This window comes from Hetaerina americana, unplaced genomic scaffold, assembly GCF_022747635.1.
Source record: "Hetaerina americana unplaced genomic scaffold, ioHetAmer1.1.p SCAF_3, whole genome shotgun sequence".
In the NCBI taxonomy this organism is placed as follows: domain Eukaryota; kingdom Metazoa; phylum Arthropoda; class Insecta; order Odonata; family Calopterygidae; genus Hetaerina; species Hetaerina americana.
In genome coordinates, this window is record NW_027286874.1 from 15,712,876 (window position 1) to 15,731,517 (window position 18,642).

An 18,642-nucleotide genomic window follows, 5' to 3' on the forward strand; every position below is an offset into this window, starting at 1 on the left:
TACAATGAAGAAGTGTGGTCTTAATTGTAAATTTATGATTCCCAAATAAGTACATAAAAACAATAAAAAGTTTGCAGCGGTCAACAATTCCTAGAATGTACAGCTTGATATTTAAGAGGTGTGTTGTGAAGTTGAAGCAAAATATATTGTCTTGATAGGACCGCTGACTATTTACTGCTGAGATCCATGATGAAATAAAATTCAATAGCATTGGGGAAACCCTGTAGATATATTTGACAATGGGAGATGGATGGTGACTTTAAAGCATTTGAAAATAGAAAAAAATTAAAGTTAAGCAGGATTCTGTAATAGAAAAATACATCCACAACTATGAACCTACTGATTTTATTATATACTTATTGCCTTTTCTGGCCGAGAGTTTACAGGCGTTCATTTTTAAAGTAGTTATTGAAGACTAAATATACGCAATTTACAAATGAAATGTGTACCCTCTGTTGCCTTACATCATTTTTAGCCATAGGATTAGCCTACTATGCTTTCAGATTTGTTCGGATTAAAGGCTACTACTGCGTAGTGTAAACAACCATATATGGGTATGTGATGGCAAACGACCTCACAATGATGAGTTAATAGACATCTCAGTTAAGTGTAGGGAGATCGAAACAAAGGAAATGTGAACTAATGAATTTTAAACGAATAATAAAACATTTTCGCATCTATTAAAGAATGACTTAAAGTCTCACCGATTTGTTTCTGTACTTTCACAACTCGGGGCAGAATACTGATCCACTCTATTCATCCTGGAAGAAATGAAAATAATAAGAATGCTGCTTATTATAGTAAATTTTCCAATGATAACCAGGAAACAAATGATGTATCGTATAACGAAAATCGCCGTGTAACGATAAGTATTAATGCCAATCAAATCTATCGAAGAATAACACAACAAAGCCCCAAGACAAGAATAAGTTTCCCTTAAAGTAAAGTATTACTTAAAACGTTACAGCACCTTTTGCGACGACCTTTATCTCAACCTAGGATTGGAGAACAGCAGTAAATTGGATTTTGCTGTTGATTTCACAAATTCAAACCTTCCAAACAAATATCACGGTCTGGTCATAATGAATTCTTAACTTAAGATACATTTTTATTACTGTATATTTAAATATATTATTGCAGATTTAAAATAATAAGTAAAATACAATTAAAATTATAATGTTCAAATATGTACATACATTTATCTTTTGAAATACGTTTTTGAGTGATAGTCTAGAGAGAGTAATATAATTGATTACTTGACTCAAGCAACTTCCGAGATGTTTCATAATGACTGGGTAATTTAAATCTGAAGTTACACCCGCGTCGTTTGTAACAATAGAAACTTGGTGACGGAGAGAATACCCTTCTACATTTATGATTAATAAAAAACTCTCCGTCAGATTATGGCATATAATATGGTCATCTCAAGAAAATGAGGAAGGCAAATTTTTCTGGTGTAAACTTTCATATTACGGACAAACCTTTAAAAAAAATAGCGAATATATATCTAAAACACAATTTTAGTATTATATACAGCAACAAAATAACATGCGAACGTTTATTTCAAAAGCACCAAGGACAAAGCGGAAAACTTGGAATAAAGTGGCATTTGATAGCTACAAGGTACAGTTTGAAGCACATTCTATTTAGGGAGATTCCGATCAAGCTAAGCGCCGAGTAACACTAGCGAAATCTCCGGAATGGAAATGTCAGCTAATCACATTTCGCCAAACACCAGTGGGAGATAAGCCAAGCAGTAACTTTGTTCTGGATATACTTCACCTCGAGGAAAGAGGACACGCTGGGGAATTTAAATATAAGGAAAATGTGCATTTCTGGGAATTTATCTAAAATATCTTTGAGAGATATTCACCCTTTTAGGATGTCCCCTTGTCTTTGAATAAACTGAATGCATAACCTCCTTTGTTTCGCCCCCCTTCCATAATCCTTTCCTCCCTATTAATTTTGTTACCCTCGTGTCAACCATCTCATTTTACCAACCCAGGCTCCCCCCCAACCCACCATCATCTCATAACCGATACGCCCCTTCCTGCCTCCAATTCTCTTCCATAATCCACCTCCCCTCCTAGAAAGTGTATATATATTTCTTGGCTATGATATGAATTTTATGCCTAATGATGTTGGCTATACATCAAAACCAATAGCGGTGTAATCAAGTTTTGTGTGAGAATATAAAATGTATTCTTATTCAATAAGTAAAGAGTAAGCCAGCATATAGCATGTCTCTATGAATGGGACTTAAGGTGTTAACATAAAATGCAAAACGATCCTATGAAATTTCATTAAATACTTCAGTTCAGCATTCTACCTTTTCACACCAATAATATAATCTGCACAAGCAATTAGTAATGTTGATAACCCAGTCAGCAAAGTGACATAATGAGAACATGCCCAACATGTACTTTCAAGACACATGAGTATGATGAACATATCACTTTAAGACATGCCCAGGGCATGACAAATGGCACTGCTTGTGGGTATGATGGGCATTTTTTTAGGAGCATATGAACAGCTAACAGAGCCCAGAATATAAACTGAGAATATACTCAATTCACTATACACACATGCACTTTTTGCTTCCCCTATTCAAAATAATAACGCTGCAATGAAGCTTAGCACCTTCCACTTTTAGACCACCAGCTAGTCCCAAAATTTCTCTTTTGTTAAAACAATTCTTGCAAAGCATCTTCTGTGATGACATGCAGTCCTCTTATCACATTTTCCTAAAACTCAATTTCCTTTCCAAGTTGACTTGCCTTTGAAAGTCACGAAAAAGGTTACTGGAGGTGTGGGCTAAAAAATGTCAGTGGTACGGGATAGAAGTCCGATATTTTTCCAGAAAATATTGTGGATAAGGAGTGACACATCAGCCAGCGGATTGCCATAATTAAATATCAAAACCTGTTTTTTCCTCGATTGCAGGCCTAATTCTGTGCATAACCCTAAAAACTTCCTGTTATGGCTCTTTCTTTACTGCCCAATCACACGATACAAATTTTTACATGAAAATGCCCAAGTAATAAAAATACCTTACACCAGTGCCTTGATCTTTGATCAACACCTACACATCCCAACCACTAAGACAATTACACTAGCTTCAAAGCTATTCCTGGTTACCATTAACCCACATCCCATCTCCTGGAATGATGTTTTTTTAAAATAAATTTGCATTAATAAGCAGATACTGATAACTTCAATGGGAGTTTCTTCCCACCAACATCCACTACCTTAGCAACTTCTTGGACTGCCAAACAACACTTCCAAAGAATTATAGCATGAATTCACTCAACATGGTTATTGCCTGATCTGGAAGTTCACTCAATTCTATTTTACTGGTGATTTCAAACTTTCCAATATGGCATAATATCTGGGTCAGATCCTTCATATAAGAAGTAATACTGTATGATTAATATTTTTTAGTATACAAATAATAAAGTTCAAAAATAGGAGTGAAATTACTGCGATGCTAACATTCACAACAGAGGAAAGACTTTTGATGAAAGTGAGGGAGGATGAAGAAAAAGCTTTTCCGAACAGTTGCAAGGCAGGTAGAAGGTATACAGGTATATAAAGAACTGAAGAATGAAATACATAATGCAGGGCAAACAAAGAGGAGTTTACACAAAACAATAGTCATTAAGGACCATCTAAAAGGTAGATTGTTAATGAAAATGAATATTTATAATAAATACAGTCAACCTACCCTTTGAATTCTGATTTTAACTGCATTCATTTCCTTGATTTACAGTTTACCAAACAGTCATAATAAAAAACTCACGCAGAATTCCTTACATGATATTTATTTAAAATCTGAAATGATAAAAACAAGACTATGAAAAATACAGCATATTGCATTTACTCTGGTCCCAGACAAATATCACAGCCAAATAGTTTTTAGGGATCCATAAGTTTCACATCTTATTGCACACTAAGTAAAATGATGCACAACTGCTGGGTGAAACAAGAAAGTAATGCTGATGGTTTTTGCAGTCATTTAACAATAAATCACACTGGGATATGCTTCTCAGCTACAAGATGAAAAATACAAATACTAATGGACAATGTTATGATCTTTATGGTAGTTTGCTTTTCATATATGAAATATGAAGTTTTAGATATACTTTTACAAGTCACTGCTACATGTTATAACAAGTTTTGATGGGTAACACCATAACATTTTATAATTATACAGTTACTAACATCCCTGGTTCCTTTTGAAAATGAAAATGCTTCTTAATGATGATGGAATTTGAATAACATTACACACAGCTGGAACACCTCGGTGGAATCCTAATTAATCACGATTCTAAGAAGAGGATCACTGTTCATAAAAAATACTATAATAAAAAAATTATTTGATGACCTTCTGTTGGTATATCAACCAACAGGTGCAAGCTCCAAATAATTTTCTTGAACACTAATCATATTCAAATCAATGACTGGTGAATGATTTTTTGTACATTGGCACATATTTCATCTCTACTGTAAAAATAAAATAATCTGCAGATAAGATTGGTCATTTGACTGTACAATATAAAAATGTTCATTTAATAGTAGACTAGGAGGAAGCAAAACGTTTGGCAGGAATCTGTTGATCATTTCTTCATGACAGTACATATGTTCACAACTTAATTCTCTCTTCTTAAACACTCACAATCGCACAGCAATCTTGGCACAAACATCATTTAAACATTACAGCTTCAAATCATAAATTTGTTGTTTTGAACACATCCAACAGACTAACAAGGAAACACCAAACAATAACTTGGGCATTTGAACTCATTTACACGTCTTTGAGACAGTTCCAGATGCTGATGCACCCTCTTGGTCAGCATGAATGAGACACTGGTGGTATGACACTGCAGATGCATGCCCAGATCGTCCGCAAGTCAATGGCAATCCTTCAGTCCATTCATCACGAACTGGGTCATAAACTTCAACAATAGACAAAAAGGTTTGGCCATCGTATCCCCCTGAAACGATAGCATATCAGGTTCATTGAGTGCTTATAATAGAAATAGTTCAAAGGAACAGAAATTAATATGAGGCTATTGAATATTCAATATATAACCAGGTATTCTGGTTAATGTGTAACTGCCATGTACAGCTAAAATAGAGTAAGAGCAATGGGCTTGAGTTGTCACTCTTAGAAGTGCACACACACCACCTAGCACAGCAGACCCACACAACCGGTTTCGACCACCTCTAAAGGGCCAGTCCCTAAGATATTTGAAAATGATAATAGGTCAAAGACCACAGTTTTGTCATTGGGGGGGGCAAAAATATGCATTCTAATTTCTGCAGCAGTGGTAGTAGATTTGGGGGTGGCGACCGAAAGCTGAGGTTATTTGCACCATTGGGGATGGATGGGAATGGAGGGAAGGTGGAGAGAAACCTTGTGTGGGCATTTGCCTCCTCTTAACGAAAGCTCTAAGAGGTCTGCAGTTTAAAGTCCCATCCAACAAATAGCACACTCAAAAGTGCTCCTCACAAAGCACCTCAAGTAGGGATTGGGATACCACTGAAAAAAATCTGCCGTCTTGAGGAATCAAACCCTGGCCCTCTGGGTGGGTGGCCAATAAGCTAACCACCGCATCATCTCAATCCCCACCTAATTCCCCTTTATCAGTCATCAAGCAACTGCTCTCACTCTCTAGCTTCACCCTCATCTTAGTTATGCTTCCTCACCAACTCTCCCTGATATTTTTCAACAGAGAATGGCTTTCTCACAGATTCTGTCAATTGAGTTTCCTCAACTTTTAAAGTTGTGACTAGGTGACCTAAAAATGATGAGGTGGAAAATGGATGAGGGAAAGTGTATTTTATGCAAAATACAAGCTTCACCGTGGTGTTGTGTGATGGATAAAGATTAAAGATAGGTATGAAAGCACCTCTGCATTGTCACCAAATGCAATCTTTGTCTCCATTCCTTTTCTCAATTTCAATTACCTTGAGTTGTAAATAACAAATGAATTATTTGAGCCAAAAGAAAGATTTGGAACCAATAAAATAGCAATTCTTAAAGTTGACTATTTTCAGCATTTTAGTTCTATCTTTGAAATAAAAATAATGTATTTAACTAATTAAATAAATATTAGTACTTCCGGGATCCATTAAAATCATTTACCTGCGATAAAAACATCGATGCACGAATTTATAAATACCATCTCTGACAAGTTTCATTTATTTCTTTTCCAATTACATAAATATTGACAATCACAGAATAGTTATGGCTAATACTCACCCATTGCATACAATTTTCCATCTAGCACTGTCACACTGAGAGCTGATCGGGCCACCTTTATAGAAGAAACGAATTCCCAAATATTTTGTTCCGTATCATAACGCTCCACACTTGATAGCTGATGTTGACCATCATAACCACCAACAACATAAATATACTGATTTAAAGCAGCCATACCTGTAAAACAACAATAAATATTAATAAAACTATTGCATGACGCAATTGATTTATCATACAATTAATTAACATTCTATGTACGAAGTTCAAAACACTTGTACATTCACACAACCAAAATTTACGCATATGTGTGTAAAGCTACAGTATATGTTTGCATGAATGTAGATAGGCTCTAAAACCATCACCAAGGAAATTAACAAACATTTTTTTTACACACCACAGAGTTAAAAAATGAGGACTTATCTGCTTGAAAAGTCAATTAAATAATAAGAAAATAAATAAAATGTGCACTTTGTTTATTTTCACTGGGTCACTTCCACCGCAGGAAATACTGTGGCAGTTACTTCAGCTGAGTCATTTGCTGCTGTGCACCAAAGCAGGAATTACGCAATAAAAATCATTCACCTAGACCGGGCATAGGGAGATTTGAGTCTGTTTCATTAGTCAGGAGAATGATTTTTACACGGCAAAATTCCTGCAATTATTATCATTTCAACTAAAAATTACTACACTTAAAATATACATGTTCTCACAATTTCATTTTTTTGGAAGAAAAACATGCATTAAAATTAAGAGAGGCTTCCAAAGGCAGAAAGGTGCGTGCAATAGGAGGGAAGAATGCAAGAGTTTCAACTGTGTGATAACTATGAAAGGTGGAAGCATTCACCAATATCAGTAATATCGAACTCAATGGTTTGAGGCTCTACTTTGAGAAAATGCTGTCCACGAATTGTAAATATTGTCTTGATTCAATTTTAGATTTTTTCTCGTACACTATTCAAGCATTATAATTCATATCTGAAAATGTGTCAATGCTGTATAATACTTGAAACATCATAAAATGTAGAACTAGTAGATTAAATTAAAATTGGAAACTAAGGACACTAGTTATTAACAACAGTAATTGGATTTAAGATTCCCTATTGACTCAGCTTAGGAGCAGCATTAACTCAACTTGGAAAATTCCATAGAGCTATCAAGAGTTTCAAATGAAAAGCAGATCCACAGTTCCTTTAAATGGACAGGTTACCAGTTGGTGTAATCCTGTATGACGCCAAGAATAAGTGCAGGTATTTGATAAACTGCCTACGTAACAAGCATATGCAAGAGAATGTGTAACACTGTGCAAGTGACTCTCAATGGCCTTTCTGAGCAAGACAACCTGGATGACAAAAATTATTAGAATAGTAAATAGTGCACAGTAGAGAAATCATTCTACAGAGCTTTTCGGGACTTTCAGGTCCATATTTATGCACATTTCCTCAAATTTGGTGAGCTAGAGTACAGTGTTCTCTCCACTTCAGGGGTGAGGAATACTTTTAACAACAGCACCTCGGGGAAAAATCTGAAAATATTTTCGTGCAATCATTTTTATGCAAAATAAAAGTGGGGAAAACCATTAAAAGGTGAGTGAAAAGTGAGAAAACAGGAGTGCAAAATTGAAATTTCACTGAACAAGTATACATGTATGCGAAACATAAAAAAAAGGATTAATTAGTTACCTGCACCACTCCTCTGAGTGTTCATTGATGCAATACTATTCCATTCATCATTCTCAGGGTGATAACATTCTGCACTGGCAAGTCGTCTAGCCCCGTCAAAGCCTCCAACTGCATATAGTAATCTATTCACAACAGCAACACCTACTCCAAGCCTTTGTACTCTCATAGGGCTAACAGGTTGCCATCTGTCCTCATCTGGGTCATACCTGTAATTGATATTATCTATTGAGTTCAGAACAGCTGAATAAGCTCTCCAACTATTTATTAAGTTTACTCTTGAACAAATCTTAAATGTAACCAGATTTCAACATCAAAATGGGTGAATTCTCTTTACTCCTGATAGGAATGGACTAGTAAATTGCCAGGAGCAGCTGACCCCAGCTTGCTCACATGAATACGTAAACTTGTTCAAATGAGAAAATATTACAGCTTAACTACTATTTGGAGCAAACATTAGAGATGTATGTGAATGGCTTTCAAATGGGATAAATAATGCTTCAAACTACACTGATCTTCAAAGATTACAATTAATTCATCATTTCATGTTCTTTAAAGTCCCTTATTACTAACAATCCTATTTCAAATTTCCAATATATGCTATTTATTAGTATATATAGTATAACTGAGGAGATCATAATTCTGAGTTGAGAATCATTCACAGAGTGTAATGCAATTTTATCTACACAGTCAAATCTTGCTACAAATACAGGAATTTGAAAGCTACATATGTATTTAGGTGACAGATATAAATTATAACAGAACTTATGTACACAAAACTTGCAGCCCCTATTCATAGAAACTGACTTTTTCAAAATATGTTTAAAACTATCGATGTAGGATTACTGACTTATGTATAATAATTATATCAGTACAAAGCAACACACAAGTGCCATACAATTGGATAAATCAATAAGAAAATACTGCATTGAGTGCCCAGTAACTTTTTCCGTTGCTGTTGTATTAATTTGACTCTTTATCCTACCTTGGTCGTTTACCTTACCCAAAAATAATGTCAGAATCATCAGTGACCATACAAAATCCACCAGAATTGAATTGGAGCATGCTACTTCATGCACCCACATCCCAAAAAGTATGAATAAGATAAACGACATTAATGTTTTTACTGAAATGCATTTTATTTTTAATTAATGGTAAATACGATGAAATATAGCACATTTCATGAGAAATGTGTATTTTTGTGCATGCTCATGTGGGTTCTCATACACATTTTAATCTTGTATCTCATTTTTACTGGCTAATCACTATGCCAGTACATTTTTTCTTTATTAAAATTAATAAAATTTACCCTTTGCCTAACATGACTGAGTCCGCATTGGCAACTATTCAAAAAAAGAAAGAAAGAAAGAAAGAAGTACTCTGAAACAGAAAGGCTGCAGGCAATAGCTCAGTTGGATCAGTTTTTCATCCAATTGTACTTCATACATATACATTAGGGCAAATCAGATCAAATATAAGAAGTAGGTGCAAAAATAACAGCTTTTTGATTTTTTCGGCCCTGGCAAAGGGAGAATCTTACAATTTTGTAAAATTGTGTGCATCAACATTTACGTTTTCCTTTTAATGAAAACAACCTTTTCTTTTTAATAAGGCACAACTAAAACAAAATCAACATTTATCAACAACTGGTTTCAATGCTAATGCATTATCATCAAGAGGTTACAAGGACAAAATGACTTACTGGATGTTGGTCACATGTCATATTTATTGAGAAATTTAAACCTTAAAGTAGATTCTTTTATTTTTTTACAATGTAATAAACTCTTATTACAGCCTTATACACATGTTAAAAATATCTTTAGAGATTTATAAGCAAGAATCACCACATGTTTAACCCAACTCTCTTTCACCTGCTTAGCAACAGCTAAAAGAGAGTTGTGATGCCCTCAATCAACTGAAACCTTTCCTTTGCCAGAGGTCCATCAGCTCTATGCACAATACTTCACTCTTCTTTCCTGCCATACCTCTCTCCCTCAAGAGAGAGTATTCCAGAATCATTGTTGAGATCCCATCACTTTCCATAAACTGATCATAATACTTGACTGACTCAAGAAGATAGAGAACTTCTTAGAATTTTTTTAGACGGGGTAAGGATATCTCATGGACCCCTAAAAAAATTAGAACATTTCTCCCATCCAGTAGGAGTGAGTGCATTTAGCAGTATATGTCTTCATTAGGCCTAGGAATCTAATTGCAAGCTCCTTACAATCGGTATTAACAAGCCCTGTCGACCATAGCGGCCAATTTAAGCAATCAAATGGACAAATTCAACTTAACACCAGGAGGTATGCCCGAAAAATCCCCCGAATCCTCTCCGAGCTAAGTAACTGAAAGTAAAAATTTTCTTTAAGATACAACTACTGCTGTGGTGCGGAAACCATAAGTGCGACACATTGTTCCATACAAACATGTTCTGGAGCCCAGGAATTCTTTTTTGTGCTGTAGAGACATGCTCATAAGATAAAGGTTGATTAAATCCAAACAGAAAATCCAAAAATACCTTTCTACACTGGCATGAAATTCACTCCCAGCAGATCCACCAACAGCATAGAGAAGGCCATCCATGACAGCAACACCAACTCTATTGCGAGGTACTGACATTGGGCTATTTAAATCCAAAAGATATATGATTAATGGTGATTTTTTTAAGGTTAATTATCATATGCAATGGCCTACATTTTTGTGGGATCTAACATTTGATTAACTATCGCCTGAACTTTCAAAAAACTTTTGTGATCATGATAGCAAAAACAACATTGCTAAGATATGATGACATAGTATGAACAACATATTGAATCACTTGATTAATGCAAGGATTTTGCTGGTAACATTTATTTGAAATGTGAATTATTACATGCAGTGCACATCATATTCATGGGATATAATAAATTATTAATAATTTTTCCCTTCCTCCACAAATATGCATTCAGGATTAACACCTAAAGACAATTTACACTAAACACCATGTGATTAAAATCACATACTATATCAGCTAGTTTTTATTTATCTATTAGTATTTTTATCGCTTTATCTGCAATTTGAAGCACAAATATAACTTTTGCTCATGTTCTTGGCAAAGACTAACATAAAAAAACAAAATTTTAGCCAGAAAGTAATGCTTCAACTTATGACTGGACACAATTATTCTCAGTTATGTATCTTTCAATTTCATTCTAAATCAAACCATACCATTATGTCATATTACTTTTAATGAAAGTTATTACTCCTATTGGAATATTTCTTCATGACTGACCAAAAGAAATGAGAATAGAATTTTGAGAAAGAAAAGTCACTCAAATTTAATGGATAGAAAGACTACCTGAGTGACTGGTCTAAATACTTGTTCTTTCCCTGCACCATTGACAGTCATCACAAAATCAAATGTAATACTAGAACTAGAAATAAGAAATATTACTACCAAACTAGAGGCACCAAAATGGTTATGCTGACTATTTGCCACTATTTATGACACAGCAATAACTGTATCTCAGGATGGTGTCTGGGTATCCAGGATGGCATTTATCACTATACACAGTCAATTATTTATTATTTTTTAGATGATTAAAAGTGGCATTGATTCTTCACAATTATTATCTTTGGGAATTGGGGGTAAATAAGTATCAAGTAAATAAAATTTGCCAAGCTATTCAATTTTGTATTAACAATTTATATGGCCAAATTGTAATTAAAGTGTAGTTAATTATGGTTATAATAACTACAGATAATTAAATTTTTTATAAGTATAATATGTTCTACTCCAGATCAGATGGAATCGTTGTGCCCTTAAATATATTAATTTAGATCCTAAATAATGAAAGATATACAGATGCTGATTTGGAAGGTTAGAGATGATATCAAAAACAAAAGATATAGGACCTTGAGAGCCCCAGCCCAATGGAAAATATGTTCAATAAGTAGCAATATGAATTTAAATCACTACTAGGAAAATTTGTGAAAACAATGTGAGACCCACAGAACCAGCACACATCCAAAAAGAATCACTTCATCTTAATCTGTTTTTGCACGTTTTTCAGTTTTTCAAGCATGATATAAGCTAAAAGAAAGTCTCCATATTAATTCGAGATCCATGCATGCAGGCCAATTATTTCACAACTGATTGAGAAAAATAAAATGTTACTTCTCCAAAATTTGCATTTATTAACAGTCCTTTTCAACTGCCACTGTTTGTTTTAGAAGTACCTCAGAGTTTAATGTACCCGAGTGATTAAGAAACATGCATCTCTGTTATTATAAGTGTTGATGTGCAAGCAAACTTACCAACATGCTGCCCAAGAGTCAGTGGCAGGAGAATAGCGATCAACCCAGTCTGAATCATGATTGGCACCTGGTGAATTATTCCGACCACCAACCGCATAGAATGCACCTTTGAGAAAAGCTCCTCCTAATCCTGAGCGTGGTACTGGCAACCTTGCAAGTGTTCTCCAGCGTCCATCCTCGGCACTGAATCCCTCAAATGCATCAAGGCTATGTCGTAAATACCCTCCAGCCAAATAGATTACCCTAGGAGTTGTGGGTGTGCGTTCTCTCACACATGGCCTTTTGTGAAGAGTCAGGTCCTAGGATCAAACACAAAGAAAATATTACCGATGTACCAATGATAAATCAATGGTGAGATGTCAAAAAAACATTGACAACATTTCAATGTAACTTACATATTTGAGCAACTCTACTTACTTTGAATATTCGCGCCAGATACTCCCTGCAGGAGGGAAGACGCTTCAATACCTCACAGTTTCTCATTTGATCTTTAAGGAATGAAGGGGTGAGATACTGGCATCTAACTGCACATAAAATGTGCTCCATTTTTGGGGTCCTCTCCTCCTCTGAATACTTCACCCACTTTAAAACTGCATTGTAAACTTCCCTTTCTTCCTGAACATTGAGCTCATCACGTTTTATTAAGGCAACAAGCTGGCAAGCAGATAATTGCAGAAATTCCTCTTCTTGACAGATCTACACAGAAAACATCACATTCAAATAAAGATTTTAATGACACAAATGTATAAAATGAATACATATGTACATCATGGTGGTAAATCATTATTTTTACATTGTTTCAACTTCCTGACAGTTAAAACAATATCATTCAACTTCAATTGATTGATAATATTTTGAACCATGAGTTGTAACTGTTTCATGATTGAGAGAGCCTTTAAAATAGATGACAGAAAAAAATAGCTATCATGAATACAAAATTCTTCAAATACCTGCGTAAAATGTTGCTCAATGAATTGATTGGCTTTCCTATAAAGGTCATGACATCCATGTTGCTGAGCAAAATTGCCAATTCCAATGGCATTAGATGGATCCAACTGCCTTTCTAAAAAAGCTGAACAAGCTTCAATAACGTGAGTAACCTGAAATAGAACAATTGAGAACAAATTATAGTTCACAATTATAACATGAATCACCGTATGTGCATGAACTGAGAACATAATCTTTTGATCAGTGATTGGGCTTCTTTCTACAACAAAAAATTAAAAACATCTATCACCTGAAACATAGTTGCGGCTGGAAGAAGTTGACACACAGTCACTTCTGTGACTTTAATGGAACCAGTGTACATGAAGTACATGAGGTGAGCCATGGTTGATGGGCACACCCCCTGCAGTTTAACTCTCTTCATTTCACATTCCCTTAAACCTCCCGTAAACATGGCCTAAACATTGTGAAAGAAAAATGATGCTACATATTCAAATATGTACATTAATTTTTTTAAATCTATGACACACTACAAAATATTTTTTTATATTACATTAAAAGAGGAATGGTGATTAGTAAAGAGATGAAATTTTCTTAATCAACGAATAAATTAAGTGAAATAGGTAGTTTTTCCTCTGTACGATGACTACCAATAGTTTTCTAATTTTTTATGAGCTCTACTATGCTCGAGTTAATAATTAACCAAGTTGAGAACAGTGATACCTATTTTCAGATGCATAATATTCACATAAAACACGATTCTTCAACTAATTCCACCGTTGACTTTTGAGTGATCAATTTCATAAATTCTCAAATTAACAAAAGAGCATGAAGGAAAGGATAAATTACTTACTGCCTCTTTTAAGACTGATTATATTAAATAATAATTCCTTAAGCCAAAAATGTTTTTTAGACTCCTGTGAAAGTAAAAAGGGGTGTGGGGTAAATGTGATCATACTAATATTTTGAAAGTGCATCTGATCACTGCCGAGGGATTAACTTTCCCCACAAACCACCACACGAATCTCAATTCCCCCCCTTTTCACTTTCACGGTGGTGCAAAAAACCTTTTACAGCTTAAGGAAATATTATTTCATATAATCAGTCCAGAAGAGCAAAAGCATCACAAATTATAGGTGGAAGGTATTTTTTCTTCACTACTCCACACGATATACTAAGTAACCATTTCAAACAATAAACATTTTTCCTTCTCTGGAATCAGAGTAAAATAATGTCTTAAACAATATGTACCAATAAGTTTTCCAAGGAGAGAAAACTTGTCACCAATGCCATCATCAACAGCAATAACCAATCCAAAGAGTTAATTGAAACATCCATCTTCACCATTCTCTTTTTGCCTAGCCTCCTCAGCTCTTAATGTTTCTTGTTTAAAAATCATTCATCATCAGTTTTAAGCATTTTTATTGCTAGTCTTACTTCGCAATTCTTCCAATTGATGCCTTTATGCCTCAATATTTATTTCAGGAGAGTTGCACTTGAAAAATGTGGCCAATGAGCACATTGAAAGGATGTATTAACTCTGAACATTCACATACACAGGTTTTTCATTAATATGGCACACAAACCAGTACCTTTCATTTGATGATGCTTTTCTTATTCTGGTTATCATATTTGTGGCAATACCACCTACAGAGAGCAGATCATCCATAACTTGAGGAACTCAACTAAGTAAGACTAAGGCATCACAAATCATAATGCAATTTCATATATTTATAACATTTTCTTGACAGCATTAATGTAACTAAAATTAATGTTATGTTTTTACACCATAGAATGATAATGATAAAATAACCTTGAAATATGGTGAAGCAGCAGCAAGGACAACCTTATGTGCATGAAATAATTCTGTACCAACTTCAAGAATCACATCTGTCAGCATGTGGTGACTCCGCATCATGAACATCATCTGTTAAGAAATAAATTATGTATTAGGCAGTGACATCTCATTCTTCATAAAATATTCTTTAGAAAGAAATTCCATTCTTAAGAATTTCAATCTGTTAAAAATGCCAATACCACGCAATAATATTAAACCATTCTCCCAAGCAAGAACCATTTTAAATTCATTTGACTCCATTACCGAGTTTTCAACTTATTCCCCTGGGAGGCCTTGTGGCTATTGGCAGATGAAAATCACAAGTGCAACGATTTTTATAAAATAATAGTCAAAGGAAAAGTATACATGTGACCTTGGATACCAAGTGAATCATTAGAACCCCACACTACATGTCAGCAGATCAGATCAACCCAATTAAATAATGGAAATAGACTCATAGCAAGGAAAATTAACTTCTTTCTTCTATCACACAATTAGCAACCAACATGAAAAAGAGGGAAGTGAACTAATGATAATAATTAAAGAACCTACAGTTCTATTTTGAACACATCCATATTAACAAAATATAGGGATAATGTCTTAACCTGCCACACACCCCAATGATGACTCTCAGGAAATAGTTAAGATGTAGACTCTCTGTACCCACTTGCACCTGAGCAGTCTGAGACATGTACAGGTTGCGGATTAGCCTCCTATCTCTACCATCTATTTCTATTTCCTGCAATATACTCATTAGTTTTTCCCAATTCAATCTTCCGATCGCCTTTTTGAACTCTACAAAACAGGCAAATACGCCCTGATTTTATTCTATATTCCTCTAAGATTAGTGATCTCATTACTGCAATGGCATCACACATACCTCTCCCCTACCTGAAACCAAACTGATCATCCCCTAAGTAATCATTTGCCCTGCTCTCTATCCTTTTGTTGATGACCCTGAGAACAACATTAACTGGGTAGGATATCAAACTTATTGTTCTGTAGTCCTCACATGATGTAGACTTTACCCTTTTTGGAATAGGAACAAACAAGTCCTTCACAAATAGTGAGTTTCCAGACTATCTAAATATGGAAAAGACGAAACTTATTCATAAAAAAGGGGATTATATTAACAATTACTGACCAGTGTCCTTTTTGAATAATTTTTCTCAAATCTTTGAGTTTTTAATGAGAGACAGGATTATGAAATATATCATTTAAAATAAGATTTGAAGTATGGAACAGTTTGAATTCCAAGAGGGAAAGGTACCAATTATGCTCTTGCAAGTTTTCTAGGAACCTCTGATCTCACAAAGTTTTCCGGCCAGATACCTTTTTCATAGATGCTACTAAGTCCATATACGAGGGTGAGTAGAAAAGTTCTGGGCCTGGCACGGAAATGGCGTTCCAATCAGCGAAAAATTATGATTCCTGCCTGGTTAAACGCGTCATTAGTTCGTAAGACAAGTTCCAACTAATTCGCTCCGGTAGTCTGTTCGCACGTAGTGTTGCATTCGACTTTCGTGTTTTTCGTTAAAATGATAAAACTTGAATTTCGTGCAGTAATAAAATTAGTTTTGGATGGTTTAACAACTAAGGAAATTAATTCGAAGTTGACAAAAGTGTACGGGCTCTTTCAATGTCAACCATTAAAAAGCGGTAGGTGAATTTTAATGTTTAAATGAGCCACGTGGACGGCCAATAACTGCAACCACGCCAGAAACCACCTATAAGGTGCACCATATCTTGTTGGACGATAGGCGAGTGAGATGGCTAAGGCCGTGTGGATATCGGAAGAAAGGGTGCGAAACATCTTCCACAAAGAATTAGGAATGCGAGAGCTATGCGCAAGATGGGTGCCGTATTTGCTGAATGCCGATCAAATCATAAGAAATTCTCCGCGCAAATACGCAAACAATTTTCGCAGCAATGTTTGGACCGATTAAAGTGGGAATCAACCGATTTTGTGGGGCGATTTATCACTATGGATGAGACATGGGTCCACCACTACAAGCCAGAAACGAAACAACAGTGGAAGCAGTGGATGGAAGCCGGTGGTTCAGCGCCAAAGAAAGCGAAGTCGATCGCATCTGCAGGAAAGGACATATCCGAGTTCCAAATTCCAAATCCCTCATCTTCGCCGAATGCAACTTCGGCGAAACTGTTGTCAGAATCAAACAACGTCGCGGTGAAACCCGATATAGCGGAATCCGTCATGCTGGTTTGCTTCTACGATTGGCAAGGGCTGATTCATTACGAATACGTCCCTCAAGGTCAAACCGTCAAAAGAGATTCCTACTAAACCGTCAACAAAGATTTCTACTTAAAGGTTATGAAGAGGCCGAGGGCCGCAGTGAGCCGAAGGAGGCCAGGCATGTGGAGACAGTGCACTACGGTAACGCGCCGGCTCACACGGCGCTGATCTTGACTGAGTTTTTCGCCATAAACGGAACTTCCGTGATCCCGCAGCCACCCTACTCTCCAGACGTGGCTCCGTCAGTCTTTTTTGTTTCCAGAGTTAAAATCAACCTTGAAAGGGCGCCGATTCGACTCTATTGTGGACATTAAAACTAGTACAGCGGATCTGAAGAGGATCCCTAAGGAGGCTTCCTAAGCAGGATTCGAGAGCTGGAAGAAACGTTGGCAAAGGTATACCGTCAGCCAAGGCATGTATTTTGAGGGCGAAAAGTTCGATTATGCAGTATCCATCGAAATAAACAAATTACAAAATCAGCCCTGGATTTTTTTTAGCACGCCTTGTATACTTGGTCGCATGTACCGTATACCTGAAAAATGACAAAGTTCGTCGGTTCTGCTTTTATCTCTACTCGCAATATTCGATCTGTTGCTTGTTCTACGTTTACTACGCTTCTTCTTACCTTTTTATTCAATATTATGGCAACCCCTTGTTGCCTCTCGTACACTCCGCTGCATGAAGCTCTTTAACTATCACTCCAGTAATCCCTTAACCTTCCATCACACCTCGCATAGATATAAAATATCGGTACTTCCTCTTCCCATCTCTCTCTTTATATTCTCTAATTTTCCTGTCCTTAACAATGTCATAACATCCCAAGTTCCTAATCCAATTAATTCGGTCTTCTTCTTCTACATCTTTTGTCCTGTTGCTGTCGGTTTTACTTAGCAAGGTTTTTGTGAGATGGCGACTGCGGAAGCCATACCTCTCCCGCTGTAGGGCACGACACACGGCCGATTGGGCCGAGTCCCGTAGTTGCCAGGACTCTCTATTCTCTAAACTGTCCACCATAAAGGTCTTGGGAATAATAATTGAGGTGGTTTCCCGTATTCTTCCCCAATAGTTTTTTTAACATGACACCATCATTCAAATGCCGCCCCACTGGGGCCAGACGCCTTTGCAGCCGCCTCACTGAGGAAGATGCTGTGTGGACTACCTTTCACCTGGCTCCTAACCTCTGACCTATTTGCCATGGGTGACCCTACCAGAGACAATTATTATTGTTCCCACCAGCACAGCTTCAGGGATCATAAGTGCACAAAATCCTTTCGTCCGGCTCCTAACCTTCGGCCTATCTGGAATGGGTGACCCTACCAAGAGCAATTATCAATGCTCCCACCCGCATAGCTCTAGGGGTTATCGG

At 36.0% G+C, this 18,642-nt stretch overlaps 1 protein-coding gene across 1 annotated transcript in view; it reads right to left on the reverse strand.

The window, feature by feature from the left end:
• Nucleotides 1-3,813: 3,813 nt before the first annotated feature.
• The window catches only part of Keap1 (kelch like ECH associated protein 1), a 34,563-nt gene continuing 19,734 nt past the window's right edge, over nt 3,814-18,642 (reverse strand). Inside the window, exons 3-11 of the mRNA XM_071587435.1 lie at nt 14,999-15,112; nt 13,478-13,642; nt 13,191-13,340; nt 12,658-12,936; nt 12,241-12,539; nt 10,463-10,567; nt 7,945-8,150; nt 6,266-6,442; nt 3,814-4,994 (exon numbers count right to left, since the gene is read on the reverse strand). Of these exons, the coding sequence (XP_071443536.1) occupies nt 4,801-4,994; nt 6,266-6,442; nt 7,945-8,150; nt 10,463-10,567; nt 12,241-12,539; nt 12,658-12,936; nt 13,191-13,340; nt 13,478-13,642; nt 14,999-15,112 (1,689 nt within the window). The 3' untranslated portion in view covers nt 3,814-4,800. The remainder of the gene's footprint in view (nt 4,995-6,265; nt 6,443-7,944; nt 8,151-10,462; nt 10,568-12,240; nt 12,540-12,657; nt 12,937-13,190; nt 13,341-13,477; nt 13,643-14,998; nt 15,113-18,642) is intronic.